Here is a 17,261-nt window from a genome sequence, read left to right as displayed (position 1 = left end):
AGTACATAAAGAATAGCTGAAATAGTCTTCTGGAGCCATGTTTGAGCACCCAGGCCTTTATTCACTGAGTGTTAAACTTCTTTCAGCAGGGAGGTGGGGGCTGGATCCCCCCCTGCACTACCCACTACAGTTGGCACAAATTAATAGGATTTTGCAGCTTTTTGCAGCTGTATTTGTACAACTTCATCTTGAAATAATTTTAATTTCTGTGCCTAGGCTTATAATTTTTTCAAGCGCGTTACACAGTTGGCTGTACATAATTATGTCTTACAGCCATAAGCACTGACAATCTGCTTACCTAAACTATTCTGCTCTAAACTTGTCATTTCACTGATGGTGAATTCATGTAATGCATGTAATTCACCAGATCAAAAATTAAATTATCAATTAATAATACTGAAAAAAAAATTAAACAAGAAATTCCGTGTGTCTGTCAGAGCATCTTCAATTAAAATGGGAGTTGAGAGTAAGCATCCCAGACTAGGCTGGACTCTAAAATCCTTGATGACTTGAATGCAGTTGTTGTTGTTGGGGTTTTTGGAGGGTGAAAAGCTTGTGTTTGTGATCTTTCAGGACTATTAGTGAGTTTGGAGAGTTAAATCCAAAACCAGGATGTGCCATAAATGGAAGTGAGATATGAAAAGGCTGTGTAATGTGTCAGAAGTTACTGGTTTGTTTGGGGTTTTTTTTTTCATTTATGGTTCCATGTCCTCAAGCTGGCCTGTCTGCCTCTAGCATTAAAAGTGTGTGGATGTGAAATACATCAATAAGTCACATGAATAAGTCTAACATGAATTCAAGTCAAAGCAAGCAGGGGTCTCAGATCAAACCTGCACAGAAATAGAGTTAACAAAAGCAAAAAACTTGCCAAAAATCCAGCCCTGTGAATTCATTCCAAATGAGCAGAGTTCAGCCAGGTTTGTAATTTCCTCGAAGGCAATCTCCCATCCCTGATGCATGAGGCACATCTGCACAGACTATGGGTGTCGGAGTTCCCACACCAGAGGGAAAGGTACCCTTGGAACTCAGGGTGTGGGTGCAGGAGCTGCAGCTGCTGGGGGACCCTCAGGTTGGGCAGGGGCTGTGGGAAGGTGATGGGAGGGCACAGGAGAGCTGGCTCGGAGAGGGGGTGCTGGCATGAGCCTGGCAGTGTGTCCTGTAGCTGCTGAGTCCTGCATGCAGCTGTGTACCTGCATGCCACATGTGGGCAAGGGCTGGGTCCAGGTGTGCTGGCTGGGTGTGCCAGCCTGATGTCAGCCTGTTTGCTGTTACCTTACTGGACATTCCTGACCACAGAGTTCTTGTGGTGTCTTGCTCTGCAAGTTCGTTGAAGGAAGAGTACAGCTCTTGGATATGCAGCATAGCTGTTGTGGAAGGAAACATATGTGTGCATCCGTGTGCAGAATTTGGCCATCAGGGAAAAGTTATGGAGGATTCAGTATTTTGTCTGTGTTACAAAAGAGGATGAGTTCTAGGACCAAAGACATCTCACACTGTTCACTGGGCAATACATCACAGAATCATAAAATATCTCAGGTTAGACAGGACCCTTCAGGATCATCAAATCTAGACCTGCACTGATGTCTTTTAGCATTGCTCCCGTGTGCACAGAGAGCTTCATTTCCTGCCTCCTCATGTTGGTGTTTCCTTTCACTGACCATTGAAATAACTTCTGTATATGCTGTGCCGTGTAATCCACCCTACAGAACAGACAAATGGGTTTGCTTTTCCTATAATTAAACTTTTTAGAGAGACTTTGAGAGCTGCAGAGCTTTAAATCCTGCTCTGCAAGCATCCCAAAGTAGCATCTCAAACATGAGCCTCAGCAGATTTTGTTCTCCAAAATAGACACACTGGAGGGTTTTATTGTTGTTTCCCATTGTTAGCTATTTGCAGGCAGGTCCAAAAGCTTTATTTTATGCTGAGACCAGCACTCACAATCATGCCACAGCATCACTTCTCCATGATCAGTAATATCTGGAGGCATCATGCCATTGGGAGTTCAGTGCATGCCTCTGGGAAAGCCAGAGCTCACTACAACAGCAAAGGTCACACACACTAAGACCAATTACATCCCTTGAGTCTGGGAAAAACTTCCTTCCTGAGAACACAAGTGTGTTTGTTCTCCCCTGAATGCTTGTTCCCTGTGTCCAAGCTCACTGTCCTACCAAGAGGAATGTTGCCTGTGGTAAATTGCTGTGTGTTGTGTGAAGATCATTCTTCACTTGTTCTTCTGCTGTTCAGCTAAATTTTTAAATGCCATGGGCTGGATTTTCAGCTGAAATAAATTAGCATGCCTCTGTTTGAAGCCACTGAGTTTACACTGATTTATACCAGCTGAGGGCCTCAATCATTAGTTACAGTGATCAGGTTACTCCTGTGTAGGTCAATATTTGCTACCCTTATTTATCTTCTGCACTGAGCACTCAAGTTTTCTGCTCATTTTTACCCAGAAAGGTGCTGGATTCTCTTTTCCAGGCTGGCTTTGTGGCAGACATGATGTAATAACATAAGGCTTCAGGAGAGATGCACTTCAAAAAGAAATGAGGACAAATTCCCACTGCCATGATTTGTTTTTCTTGACTTTGTCTTCATTTAGGCATAGCCATCACAGGCAGCAGTGGGGCCAGCTGCAAGAAGGTGCTGCAGGATGGTACCTTCTGCAAAGAAACAGTGCGTAGCCCTTCTTAAATAGATTATGAAGGATGATCTTCTCTTGCCTGTCACAGGAGTAAGAACAGTGTGTTTTGAATTCTCAGAGGTTATTTCCTCTCACCTTTTGTCATGGAGCATCCTCTACAGCAGAGGGTTTGTGCATCTGCTTCAAATCCCAGTCAGGCAGTATCAGCCCCTTGCATCTTGCACAGTATGAACCAGCCTCAGTTCTTCAGGGCCAAAATTCACCTGATAGCAGCACATCAGCTCCACTGGGATGCCTTCAGTCACTGCAGTGAAGAATCTGCTTTCTTGTAAGAGAGATAAGGGAAAGAGTAATAAAAATTAGTTTTGTTGCTTCTGCTATCAAGGTTCTGGCAGTGGTAAGATGTTGGTCATGTGGAGATGTTCTGCAATCTTCCCATCAGAGCTGCTCTCCTCCCTCTCTCTTGCCTTGCTACAGTCTGAGGCATTTCCACAGTGGAGTTTTCAGGCTGCAAAAGGCCCAAAAAAAGGGCACGTATTGCTTGAGAAATGACTGTGCCATATCAATTACCATGAGATGTGGAAGATCCACATTGGCCAGTTCCTGATACGGGCACCTTGGCTTCTTGACCTTCATAATAGTGAGTAATGAAAATTACTTAAATATTTAATCACAAAGACCATGCAAAAAAATTGAGGTTTACTGAGTTTTCCACTGGTAAAGACAGACCTGACAGGAGCTTCTGGCAGTCTCAAGTCACCACGCAGAAACTTCGACCAGCTGCAGAGTAACACAGAGCAGACTGGCCCCATGTGCCCTGCAGACCTCAGTCTTGTCATGTCAGGACAACTCAAGCTAAAACAAAAATTCTTTGCAGTTTCAGCAGGTTGGAAAGCAGAGTTAAGCTGCAGCAGATCCTTGGTCTGGATGTACTGCTGCACACCAGGTACTCTGTGCTTGTAGTGTGTCATCTCATCATGTACAAAATTTGGCTTCCTAGGCAAAAGGATTGTTATTTCACTTTTATCCCAAGCAGAATAATGGTAGTTTTGAATTAGACCGTGAGTCTGACAAGTTCAATTTCATCCTGTGCTTATGTGTGGGGTCACACAGTTACTGGCCAGAGTTGCAGGCAGAAATTCTCTCCCACTGCATTACCAGCTCCTTATTGAGCCTGATTTATATGCTGTTCTCCATCTGCTCAGTGTTACATTTTCATCCAGGTAGAGGAGAAAAATCCTGGTAAACAATTCAAAACACTTGGAAGCAAGAGAAGGAGTGAAAACTATCAAAGCTACCCGTGGGCATAGGGAGGCTTCAGAGGAGTGTGTCCACATGGATGTAATTGGCCTGAAGGGAGCCACAGGGTTGGAGAGGAGCCCTTGGACAGAGGGAGCCATGTAGAAGCCAAATGACCTGTGAAATGCTGGAAGCTGTCAGCAGCAGAACATTTGGTGCAGCACCTTAGCCAAGCGCTCGCAGGGTGCGTGCAGAGGAAGCAAATCCTCGTGGTAAGGAGCAGGAGCGCTGGATGGGAATGGCTGGATGGGAACGGGCTCCTCTGCAGGTACCACACAACAAGCCGGGCACACAGGAGAGGTTCTTCTCTTTTGGGTTCAGACATCTCATAGCTTCATTTCTTTCATGCAGGCTGCATCATCAGTTACATTAATGGCTTAAAATGACAGCTTTAATCTCTCTGGAGCACTACTTGTGTTTTGTCTTATTGTCAAAATAAATATGCTAGAAATCACTTTGCACAGATTTCAGCTGGAGCACAGGAAGATCTAACCTGACATGGGAGAGATCCAGCCACTGGGGCAAAGGGAACGTTTCATAGTTTGGCTTTGGAGTGGTATTTTAAAGAAGAGGAAGAAACTTCAGCTCCCAGCAGTGAATCTTAACCATGGGAAAATTTGATCTCTAGTCTAGGTGTAGTCCTTGGTTCTCTCCTTCTCTTAGTGGAAAGAGAATACCACTTCTTCCAGGAAATGTGATGTATACTTAAGCCTTCAGGAGGATGGATTTCACCCTTGCTTCTCTTCTGTTTATCTGAGACAAGATGCAAAGCCTTTAAAAAATCATCTGTGAGATGAAACCAGTCCCAGCTGAGGAAAGAAAGAAATCCCCACATACAAATGGGCGATTCCATCCCTTCTTTCTTTGTCAGTAGAGGTCTTTCCCTACTTAACCTTGTTTGCAAACACCACCACCATGGACACTTGGCTCAGATGATGGTCATTTTGTCCAGGGGTGGATGAACACTTCAGGGCAAGCTGCTGTTAAACCCAGGGCTGCAGTTAGTGAAAATGCTTGGTTTATTTATACAAACTGCCCTTGCCTTGTCCAAGCATCCTCTTTGCAAGGCACAGAAGAGACTGTTTTCTCTGAAGACCAGAAATGTTTTAGAGGATCTTCTGGTTTGGATTGATTTTTTTTTTTTCCATTTCCATCTAGGACATACCTTGTGATCATTGGAAAGTGTGATAAAAGGAGACAGAAGTTAATAAATGTTACCTTCACCTGGTTGGGTCTCCAAATCTATCTTCATTTTTCTCTGCTTCACTTTTGCATCTTTTTATTGAAACCATATGTGATTCTTTCAGCAACATACAGTAATTTGTTTGGAAATACAAGGCTAGAGATGTGTCTCTTTACTGGCTTCTAAAACAACTGTGAAATAAGAGTTAAGAACTTTTATACAAATGAGTCCTAAACATATTGCAAATTCAGTTAAAAATAAATAAGTAAGTCCTTAGCAAAGATTTCAATAAGCAGTGAGAGTAGTTGAATTAAAATATTTCCACTAAAATTAATGAGCCAATCCTGGAATGCTTAGACTGACTCTTAAGTGTGCTCTTTTAAAGGCTTTGAATATGTTTGCCTGTCTGAATTTCTATGGAGCATTTTGAATGCATGACAGATTATAATCTTCAATTATTTTAATTTGGTTTTCTTAATGGGCAAAATAGCTAAGAGCTTAATAATAAAAGACACTTACTGCTTATCATTTACATTATTTTATGTGTTCATTAATAATTATAATGGGTTTTATAAAACAAAAAAATCAAGTCTAAGTATCCCCAGGTCATGTTAGTGCAAATGTTGTATAGTATTCTATGGGAGATTTGGGAAACTAAGTGGTTTTTGAAGGGCATTTTTTACTCCATATGTTGTAGAGCAAGACAAAGAACTTCGAATGAAATTTATTTTCTGGTTCGTTCTGTGGAAGGAAAATGTAACAGAGAATAAATGTCCTGCTCTGCTTTCTCCAGATACATTCCTAGGCCCAGTACAAGGAAGGGCAGAACCCAGACCATGGACACCTTGTGAAATTCTCTCAGTATAGGTTATTAGGTACTGTTGTTAAGGTCACATCTCTTCTCTAGGCTCAGTTGTCCTTGTTCATTCAGCTTTTCCTTACACACCCCATTTCCTGGGCCTCCAGGCATTTTCTTTACTGCTCTCTAAACAGTCTCCATTGCAACACTTTTTTCTGGCAATGTCGTGCTCCAAGAACTGTATCATTTAGTCTCACTGGTGCCCTCCAATCTGCTGACCACACAGCTTTCCATACTCTGTACCACCCCTGCTCCTGGCTTTGGAGCATTGCAGGGATCTCTGGTGGTTCCTGCCACTGCCAGGATGAGAGAGAGGGCTCGTGAATTCAAACCCCTGCAGCAAGAAAGGGCAATGCTGAGAGCACACAGGTGTGGATGAACAGGAGAAGAACAGTGATCAAATCTGGTAGCTTAGAGGAGCTCATCACCTGAAATTCTGTTCACCAGTAAAGCTTGTGGGAATGGTTTAGCTACCCTTTAGTAAATCCTGATGGAGATGCACGAACCATCAGATGTTATCTGTAAAAGCAGGATGCAATCCTGTGCCACAAACACTGCTCTTCTGTCTAAATGAGACATTGCTGCAGAGGAGAAGGCCAGCTTGGAAGGGCTTAGCCCTGTATTATCTCAAGAGTTGCAAATCATTTTCAAACATTTTAGTTATTAGATCAGAACCTGCAGTGGAAAATACCCATCTGTGAAAATGCACCGTTTCTCCTCTTTCTGGGATTGCTTTACAGAAACAAGGGCTGAGTCAGAGTCCTGATGTTCTGGTTCTGAGTTGTAACCATTGCTGGGTTTTGGATGATGCCTCAATGATTTGAGCTCCAACCACTCTCTGCTGAGCTGCAAGGCCACCCTGTCCTTGCTGGCCAGAGCCAAGCAGAGGGATGGCAATGGCAGTGCGGTGCCTGGCTCTGCTGCAGGTCCCCTCTGGGGCTTTGGTGGCTGATCCCACAGTTTCCAGATGGCCCATTTGTATCTGTCAGAGTTGGTGAGGGTTCCTGCATGGAAAATTCTACCTGTGTTCGTGAGGTAGGATAGGAACAAGGGATTGCGTCTTCCAACATAAATTGCATTTTGATCTGGGACATTTTCCCTCACCAGTGTATCAATACACTCCAAGCTCCATCCCAGAGGGGTTTTTTAGAGCATAAAAGCTGCTTTGCAAGCAAATTCCTTTTATGACAGTCATCAGCCATCATCATTCATCCTGCTCACATCATCATATGCAGAGTTGAATCATGCCAGGCACTGGAGAAGCTCAAAGCTCCAAGGGTTCTCCAAGTAAAAAATGTATAAATGCAGCTAAGGAAAACCATCCCTGTGCCATCTGTTCTGTAACCCAGAGCCCTGCATACCTCTTGACTGCATTATAAAAGGAGAGATAAATGAAAGGAAAATTCATGTGTATGTTCTCCAGTCAGAAGATTATCATATGGATCTGTTACCATCTTCTCACTTCCCAGGCTAAATGAAGGAAAAAGTATAATTCCCTTCTGAACCAGTAAATTCCCCCAACCAGTAATTTTTATTCCTGATCTATTGAGCTCCTTGGGAATAGAGAGGGGATTATTATTATTATTATTATTATTATTATTATTATTATTATTACTATGGTAAACTGCTCCAGAAACAGTTTCAACAAAAGAAGTAAACCTTGCATTGTGTTCAGATAATGCTCTTCGCAACAAGATTTAATAAATTGCACCCTGGGAATTAGGCAAATGAAACCTTTGGTCAAAATATTACAGGATTACTGAAAAATCTTTTTTTTTTTTTTTAATCTCATTAAGAGTGCTAAAATTGTATGTTCCAATATAAAAAACATGTGTGTGATAAATATCTCCCTGGTAGTAAAATGTACTATGGTTCATTGTCAGTGGTCTTTGCAACTTTCTGTGACAAGTGCTACTTCTTACATGATTTTTTTCTGAACACTTCACACCCTTGTATTTTTCCTGGAGATGGATTTAAGTACAGGTAGCAGGCAAATCCTTGTGCTATGATTGCAATTAACAGCAAGTAACGAGTCATTGCTGAATCTTTGCAATACATTTCCCCCATCTTTGTTTTGCTCAGTGCGGTATAATTAGGTCATGGATTTCTCCCAGTATAATTGGGTAAGTCGTGTGGGTCTTATGATATATTTCATCTCCTACATCTGCAAGGATTTACATACAGACAGCTTAGACCCTATTAATGCTAATAAAAGTGCTGCAAGGACATCCTATAGCGTGCACTTTATTAAACTGTACATAGCTTTCTTCGAGAGCTTCTGTTTATCTGCGTTTCCCAAAAATAAAATATAGTGCCTTTAGCACTGAATATTTAAATCCAGGCTCCTTTTCCCTGTTTCTGTCTCCCTCTATGCATTTCTAATGCTTCTATCACAATGGGATCTGGGTACTATATGCAACAGGAAATAGAGCAGAAAAATGTCCACTAACAGGCTCTCCCCTTCTGTGATTCGGGTTAAAACTGCTCCCATTTTGGTTCCCTGGAGTGACTGCTGAGCTTTTTGGTGTTTGTGCTCAAACACAGCCATAGCTGAGCCAGGCTGGGGCTGGGGAGAAGTGCAGATGCCTTGACTGGGTTGCTCTGGGGTTTTCCCACCTTTGTTAAGGGAAAATTTACATTACAGGTTGTTTGGAGCTGTGCAGACACACACTGATAAAGACACACAACTGTGTGTCTTTAATTTGTAAGATGGGATCCCCACTCTGGCTCAAAGCTGGAGGTCCAGCAGTGTCTCCCTGTTTTCATTTACCTTAAGCCTGGCTCCAGGTGTGGATGCATTGAGTTGGAGCTTGAACTCCCTGACTTGAGCTGTGCATTTGCACAGACGTTGCCACCAGCTCCATTTCCAGCCCTTCCCTCTGGCAGGGCAGAGCCGACCTTCTGAAAAGGGGGGCTGTGGTCTTCAACTGTTGATCTGGTGGGTCAGCTGCTGTCACCAAAACCACAGCTGTGCAGCAAGGCTTGATTTTAATATACCCTTCCTCACCCCCAGATTTGCTAATGAAAGTTTGATTCGTGGCTGTCTACTTGGGTCTCTCTTCCAAATACCCACTAGCCCCACATAAACCTGGAAAAATCAGCCTGTGCAGCATGAGGGCACTTTCAGTGTCCCCAGGCCCTCTTTTAAGTGACTATACCAGTGTAAGTCCAATCAGTTTTCCTCAATACTAACAGCATAACAAGCAGTGAATCCTTGGAGAGAAGACAAATGGAATTGTCTCTATTCCCTGACCTGCAGCTCCAGCAGCGCAGGTGCCACACGGATCAATCCTGGCGGTGTCTGTAATAACTGACATGATTAGCCATTAGCAGGAGCAGATCTGGACAAAGCTATCAAAGGAGATTCTGGGGGCCAGAGATCTCATATTGCCCTGCACTGACACGTTCAGCATCTTGTCGGCCTCCTGTGTCAGGAGAGGAAGGAATAGCAGTAGGTCACACATGGGAGGAGTGTGGAGCAGCCCACAGCCCCATCTCAGTTCCTTCGCCTGACAAACAAAGCCTCCTCTTCCCTTGGGAAATGACCTTCTCTCCCCAGATCGAGCCTGTTTGGGGGACACAGCACCCCACTAAGTTCGCTCAGGCCCCTCCAAGGGTGCAGGTGCCGTAGCAGAGATGCCAGCGTGTGCTCAGCTACAAGGGCTCTATTATCTTCCCACTACTTCGTTGTATTCATAGACCTGTTAGGGAAAAATTTATGCACATCGCTTTTTACAGTGCCAAGACACTTTGTGATGGTGCAGGGGGTGGTAATTTATTTGTACCTTGCACTTTCTTTTGGGAATAGTCATGCTGTTGCAAGAACTTCTTTCAGCATTTGATCAGAAAATTAAATTTGTGTTTAAAGAGATAGTCAGGGTTGCTAGGACAACATATTAACCTCCCTTCTTTTTTTCCTTGGCTCTGTAGCCAAGGTTCATGGAACTCGCTGTGCTGTACTCGGCTTGCAGTGTTGTTCTCAAGGTGAGGGAGGGAAAGGCTTTCAGAAACAGTGTCCAAAACATGCTTTTCCTCAACAAATAATCAAGTGAAATGGTAACATCCCACTGGGCGTTCCCAGCTCGTCCTTGTCAAGCCAGCAGGGTTGGACAAAGAGGAGCAAACAGCCCCATTCTTTGAATTTCATGGGAGTATTTGTGTGCAGAGTCACCAGGTTTGAGAATACGATGTGGGAGCTTGCAGACAGCGTTTTCAGAAGTGATTAATGGCTGGGAGACTCTGGGTATGGCTGAAAAATTTGAGCACTTTGAGGAGACTGGGGTTTCAGTAATATGTAAACAGTGGGTTTTGTGCATTTTAGGCTCTTCCACATCTCAGTCAAAAAGTCACAATTTCAACGATTTCTCAGGAATTAAAGAAGAGTAAAGCAGCTGAAACTATGTGGAATATACTTTTCGTGGCTTTTCGCCAAATCTTTGGCATTCAGCTCCCTTGTCAGGATTGACAGTGGTATTACACCTCTGCAGCCTTCAGGCTCAGATCTTTAAAGGTGCTTAAACATCCTTATGGCTTTTGTCCAGAACTTATGGATTCTTGTCTCTGTTATTTCTTCCAGATCCGTTCCGACAAGGACAAAGAGATCCATATCAGATACAGCATCACCGGAGTGGGAGCCGACCAGCCGCCCATGGAGGTCTTCAACATTGACCCTGTGTCTGGCAGGATGTACGTGACACGCCCGATGGACAGGGAAGAAAGAGCTTCCTACCATGTGAGCATCAAACATCCTGACTTTTAGCTGGGCTCACCAGCTCAAAGCAGAATTGCTGGGTTCAACAAGGGACGTGCTAAATCAGCCAAACCAGTGCAAAGTGCTGGTGGGTGGCAGCTGAACGTGGGCCAGCGTGTGCCCAGGTGGCCAGGAAGGACAATGGCACCTGGCCTCTGTCAGCAATAGTGTGGCCAGCAGGACCAGGGCAGTGATTGTCCCCCTGTGCTGGGCACTGGTGAGGCCACACCTCAAATTCTGGGGTCAGTTTTGGCCCCCTGACCATAAGAAGAACATTGAGCATGTCCAGGGAAGGGCAGCAGAGCTGGGAAAGGGTAGAGAGTGAGTTTGATGAGGAGCAGCTGAAGGAGCTGGGGGGCTCAGCCTGGAGAAAAGGAGGCTCAGGGGAGACCTCATGACTCTCTGTGACTACCTGGAAGGAGGTTGTAGCCACCTAGGGGTTGGTCTCTTCTGTCAGGTAAGAAGTGACAGAACAAGAGGAAATGGCCTCAAGTTGTGCCAGGAGAGGTTTAGGTTGGAGATCAGGAAAAGTTTCATCACCAAAAGGGTTATCCAGCCCTGGCACAGGCTGCCCAGGGAAGTGGTGAAGTCACCATCCCTGGAGAGAGTTAAAAGCCATGTAGATGTGGCACTTGGGGACATGGTTGAGTGATGGGCTTGGTAGTGCTGGAGGAACAGTTGGACTTGATCTGAGAGGGCCTTTCCAACCTAAACAATTCTGTGATTCTATAAAAGTGGAGATAAACTGATGTCTTTTTCAGACACAAAGTTAGAGTCATTTGTTTAAAATGGTGGAACTTCACACTGCTTGTTAAATCCATGCAAATTTATGGGTAGACTGAACCACCCAAAACCATGAGAAGCCAGTCACTACATTAGCATGTCTTGGGAAATTACTAATTTAAGAATCATTACTGCATCTAAACATGCAGTAATTGCTATAGTCATTTTTCACTTTAATTCACCAGGAGATGTTCAGGCAGTATGATGGGGGTGTGTCAGATAGGTTTTTAAATACGCATATAGGCTAATATTAAATATCAGGGAATTAATTAAGATTAATTACACTCAAAAGTGATGGTGCCTCATGCTATCCTAGTTCATAAAGTGCTCTACCTTCAGAATGCTCACAGTGTAATTGGTTGCTATGTTTTGATATAAATCCCAGCCTCTTTATTGCCCAATGTAATTGCACAGCAGATCCAGTCCCACAAGCTGCTAAAAAACTCGGTTGCCCCTTGCATGATAGCCCGGCAAAATTTCAAACATTTTCTGCATCTGCGCTTTAGTTGTCTCCTGGAGTGGTTGTGAAAGGTTGTTTCATGGATTGCTATCAGCCTTAGCCCCATCTCCTGGCATGGTAATAGCCCTTCACAGGGATGCTCCAATGTCAGCGGAGCACACGGGTCACTTCCACTGACACCTCATCCCGAACTGCGCCGTCGGAGATGCACATTCTGTCAGCTTTATCAGGTATCCAGTTAACCATGTTGACACAGCTTCTGGGCTGGGGTGGAAGGATAAAGAAAATAGATTACCTCTTTAGTTGGGTAGAAAAAGAGATTTCCCCTGGGTAGAAGGAGATCTGAAGAAAAATTATTTTATCCTCTGTGAACAAGAACAATTATTTTGTTTGTCGTGCCTAGGAAAATATGAAGAGAGGTTGTTTTGGAGAGGAAATATTTGAGATAAAGTGTGTGTCATCTCAGTGTTGTTGATATTGTTTCAGCTGTGCCAGGTTATTATAACAGTCTAGTCAATAATAAAAAAGTTAAGACTTTTGATGGAGCCGCTGTGATGTGTGCGATCAGACACTCTCAGTCAAAAACATGAGATGAAACAGATTTTGTCCTCCATCATAACAAACCCTGTGCCCCTTAAAAATGAACTGAACCTACCAGTCACGGTGAATTCAGTAAATTGAATTCTTGCCTTGTCAAAGGTGACGGGATGAGTCTGCCTTATACATACCACAGGATTTCTAGCCCTTTCTGTTCCTCACAGAAAGCTTGAACTAGTGGCATCCATATGTAAATAAGCGTATTCGTACTCTGAAGGTTACAGGAAGATGTATTTTACAGAGAGAATAACTGATAAGTATGTTATGAGACCTTAGAGACAGTAATACTGAATGATAGAAAAATCTTTGTTAGCAGAACAGTAGAAGGTGATGGAGAACATTTTAAGTTGTGGCTGTAAATGACCTTTAGATCTTTCAGCCTCAGTAGCAATGGATTGATGGTTTCTTGAACCATCAGTTGTTCATTTACTAAACCTTTACAAAGCATTTATAAATACACCATGCACAAAGCAATGACCCAAACAGTGGAGCAAAAGCTTACAGTAGGAATGAACGATGATGGAAACTGGAAAAAAATTGGCCAGTTTCCAGACAGAAGATAAAGTCCAAAGTCTTGGCTGGTGGAAGGTTTGAAGAAGTCAATGAATTTATGCCACTTCATAGAGCCCAGTCCCTAACCAATAGGAAAGGCAACATGGAGCCAGGTTTGAAGTGAGTGCTGGAAGAGCAGTGACTGAGGTGTAGGCTTGGATCTGAACTGGAGAGCTTGGCCACCTTTAAACTGGTTTGACATCTGCTGTAGTTTCCTTTAGCTTGAATTAGTACCTTTGCTCTTCAGCTGGGGTAGAGAATGTCAGTGGAGCTGCAAGGCACCCCTGGTCCCTTTGACCCAGCAGGACATGGGCCCTGTGTCTGATGCAGCCTTGCTTCTCCTATGCAGCTTCAGGTTTTCTGCAGGCCCAAACAGAACCAAATCTTTTAAGCATCTCTGTCACTGTCGAGTGTTGTCCTTGCTGCTTTTGTTCCCAGGTAATCTAAAAACTAATTATAAAAGAAAGAACAATAATTTGCAAGTGTTTGTGAGGCTACATATCAAGAGTTCTGTTTCATTAACTCCCACATTTTCAACACATATTTTCTTATGCATAATTATCTGTATTGCTTCAGGACTACCATTTTTAAAATACTAGTGTTTTAACTCTCCCTGCATTCAGCAAGCCATTTGGCTGATGAAACCTGCCTTGCTCCCTAAGGTGAAACAGATTTTTTCTAATTAGATCAGGAGTTCTGCAGCAGAATTTCCCCTGTTTTTGTGATCATTCGTGAACTTTTAGGGAGGATCATTCCAAGCTTGAGGTATGCAGAGGTGTATGCGCCTCTGGGACTCACAGCCCCTGCCCAGGTGCTGTGTGTGCTGGCACTCCCAGGGATCGCAAGTTCAGCTGCATTTTGGCCTCATCTGTTTTTGTCTGCACTCCAAACCAGAGCACAAACTCTCCAGGGACCTTGCAGGCATCCCAGTCGCAGAGTCAGCTGAAAATACAAGCAGAGAAAAGCGAAACAGGCTCTGCAGCCACTTAACCAACACCATGTTTTGGTGTGGAGCCGCACAGGGGGCATTGAGTGATGCCCTGGAGCCACCCCAGCATCATTAGTGCCATGGGACACGCAGCCAAAGGACACACAGCCATGGGATGGACACACAGCCATGGGGCACATTCCCCACATCTCTCTTCCATCTCACTGCAGCAGGTGTGTGCTGCATCTTCCTTTGCAGTCAGCCCTTAAAATGTTCACTGCATGCCAAATAAGTTTCAGCAGGTAGTGACATTTAATATGCATGGGTTCTCTTGGCCTTATTTAACTGCGCTCCCCAAGTCCCGTTTGTGCTGCTGACAGAATTAGTGGCTCTGAATGTCTTTTCTGATCCAGACACCGGATTCATATTAAGCTGCAGTTAGGCCTGGCAAGTACAAGGGATAGAAAATTGATACATTAGTTTTCCAAGATGTTTTTCCAGCTCTGTGTTCAAAAGACATCAGCATAAATATGTCAGTAAGTAATCATTGCTTATGATACTCAAGTAATACGCATTATAGGGAAACTTTGAAGCAAGTTCTAATCCAGTTACAGACATATGTGTGCACTGTCAGCATCAGGCTGATGAAATACTCCCTCAGAAATGGCTGGAGCAGAGCAGGTGGGTTACAGACTGACAAAGAGTTGTTCTAAATGCAAAGGAACAAAACAATTTTACTACAAATTAAGGGATGCAAGAGCTAATTCCAGTATTTTGAACCATGTTGAGTAATGCCAGCCATTTGTGTCACAATGCTCTAAATTGAACTTTTAATCACAATTAAGAGCACACAAATTAGGCATGACATTGTATGCTTATTGCTTAAAGGCTCTGTCACTGATTGATAATGTATATTTGTATTAGTAGTATTAGTGCCTAAGTAATATTCATATTTAACACAATTCACTGTGTTGACTTTGACTAACTACCTTCAGATACCACCAGCCTCCAGTGTAATCAATAATCATGATACCAAATCATTTGTATGCCAACAGCTACATTTACACTGGAAACTGTCAGTAGGAAAACCTCAGAGACCTGTGGTAGCTGCTGCTGAATATGATAGCAATAATTGTCATACTTTTAAGCAATATTTGTTAAAGAATATCGAGCCAGCTCCTTGGCTGGTACAGCAGAGTGATGCATCAGCTAGAGAATAGTTGGCTACATGTATTAATTTTTCAGAATCCTTTGCAAGGTATTTCATTTGATTTTATTCCTTCTTCACTCCTGTCATGTTCTCCCTCTTGGGGAAAATGTAAATATTTCAAAATAACTTTATAAATGTTTCTTAACTGTCTCTTCAGCCACCCACCAGCTCCCATTTGAATCCTTGTGCGTGCCCCATGTCTGGCATGCGTCCTGTGGCCCAGGTGATGCTCACTGACCTTTCACTGATGTGTTTTCCAGCTCAAAATGATGTGTGTGTCTGACAGAGCTCAACCATCACCTTTTGTTTCTTACCCAGTGTTACACAGCACTCCCATGCATCTGCTTTTCATCCCCTCCATCACTCTACCACCAAAATAGGGGTGGCAGAGGTGGCTTGGTCACAGGTGGGCACAGATGGCAGTCTGAGCCATGGAGCACCACATGGACTCAGATTGTGCCTTGCAGAAATGAGCCCCATCTCAGCAACTGAAGAATGACTCCAGAACAAAGTGCATTGTCCAGCTTGAGAATGCTTCATGAATACCAAAAGTAGGACAAGAGAACAAGGGAGAAGATGAATTAAGGAAGGGAAATGTAGTATAGATCTGCCTTAGAGACCCAGCTAGTTTCCCAGCAGACAGATTGCCCCCCTGGAGTTCCTCCTTCCTTGGCTCTCTCTGCTGAGGATGGTCTCTAATGAGGAATTGTCTCTTAACAAGGAATGTTTTTTAACAAGAAGAGCTGCCATTGAGCTGAGTTGAAATTCAACCCTCTGGCTCAGGACTCCCTTCTCCCTCAGCCACGGCTGGCACTGACCACAGAGAAGCAACGTGTTGTGGAAGATATGGAGGGTTTGGCACATGAGAGTTGCTCACATAAATGCAAACGAGCACTAAAGATAAAAAGTAGAAATGTTCACTGAAGCCAGGCCAAAAAAAGGAGCAGGAGAGAGGATGCCATCCTCCTGGAACCCCAGATGCTGTGAGTCAGGACACCAGTGACCACACCAGTGTGCCCAGCACTGCCCTGCCTCCCATAGCTCAGCCTAGTGCTGGTGTTGGGCTCAGGACAGGGGTGACACTTGAGCATGTCAGCACAGGTTTGATGAGATTCCTGCAGTCTTGCTTGTTGAATTGTTTTTGCCTTGAGTGCAGGCAGTAACGCGCTAATGGGTACATGTGCTCAGTGAGTGCAACAAGCAGATAGATGTGCATTGCTGAGAAATCCCTTACTCCTGGAGATTTCAAACAAAAGCTATCAAATGTAATTAAAAATTTGGAGGGGGAGAGTCAGATCTGAGGGGGGAGATACCAGCTTTGCTCTCTGCTTTATCTCTGAATGGAACCATTTCCGCTGCTGGAAATGCTGTAAGAGAGAGCCCAATGCTGCTTCAGTTTGAAGATAATAACTTTAATTTTAGCTCCGAATTACTTTTTTTCAAAGACAGTCTGACCTCTGACTGTAAAGTTATTGAATTGCTCCATCTGACATGATGAAGGATAGCTCAACAGGTGGGAGCCAAGGCAGTTCCTATGCAGGAAAGAAATGCAGATATTAAGAGCATTGCAAGTCATGAAATACAAATGGTATATCCTATATTGAAAGCAAAGCTGGACTTCAGGCTTTAAAGAAAACGTGCTGCTTAACTTCCTTTAAAAAAAAAATGTTTTTCTCCCAGCTCATTTCACATGGCAGTTTGTTCTCTTTGCTTGATTAATTGTCAATCCAGCCTATCTTAATGGTGTGCAGTTATATTTGTTAAGCTCTGGACTTCTGAGCACCATACATGAAGGGGAAAGTTGCATCAATCACCAGCACAGCAAGAGTGAAAGACAGGAACCAGTGCTAATGCAATTAGCACATTTATTTGTCATGCATCAGAGGAGCTGGAGACCTTCCTGGCATGTTAGCTCTGACTCCCAGCAGCAGCCCAATGGTGTAGGGAACTGCTAGGAGTGACCAGAGGCCTCCATCTCTCTGGATGGCACCAGAAGGTG

General features: G+C 43.7%; 1 protein-coding gene across 1 annotated transcript in view; it reads left to right on the top strand.

Annotated features, from left to right (window-relative positions):
- Positions 1-17,261, top strand: part of CDH4 (cadherin 4) — a gene marked incomplete at both ends in the record, with an annotated part of 419,822 nt that overhangs the window by 314,681 nt on the left and 87,880 nt on the right. Inside the window, one exon of the mRNA XM_082292618.1 lies at positions 10,559-10,714. Within this exon, the coding sequence (XP_082148744.1) occupies positions 10,559-10,714 (156 nt within the window). The remainder of the gene's footprint in view (positions 1-10,558; positions 10,715-17,261) is intronic.

The sequence above is a fragment of the Coloeus monedula genome (assembly GCF_965178545.1).
Source record: "Coloeus monedula genome assembly, chromosome: 17".
Taxonomy (NCBI): domain Eukaryota; kingdom Metazoa; phylum Chordata; class Aves; order Passeriformes; family Corvidae; genus Coloeus; species Coloeus monedula.
Note: the sequence above shows the minus strand (reverse complement) of the source record. Positions and strands in the feature narration are given on the sequence as shown.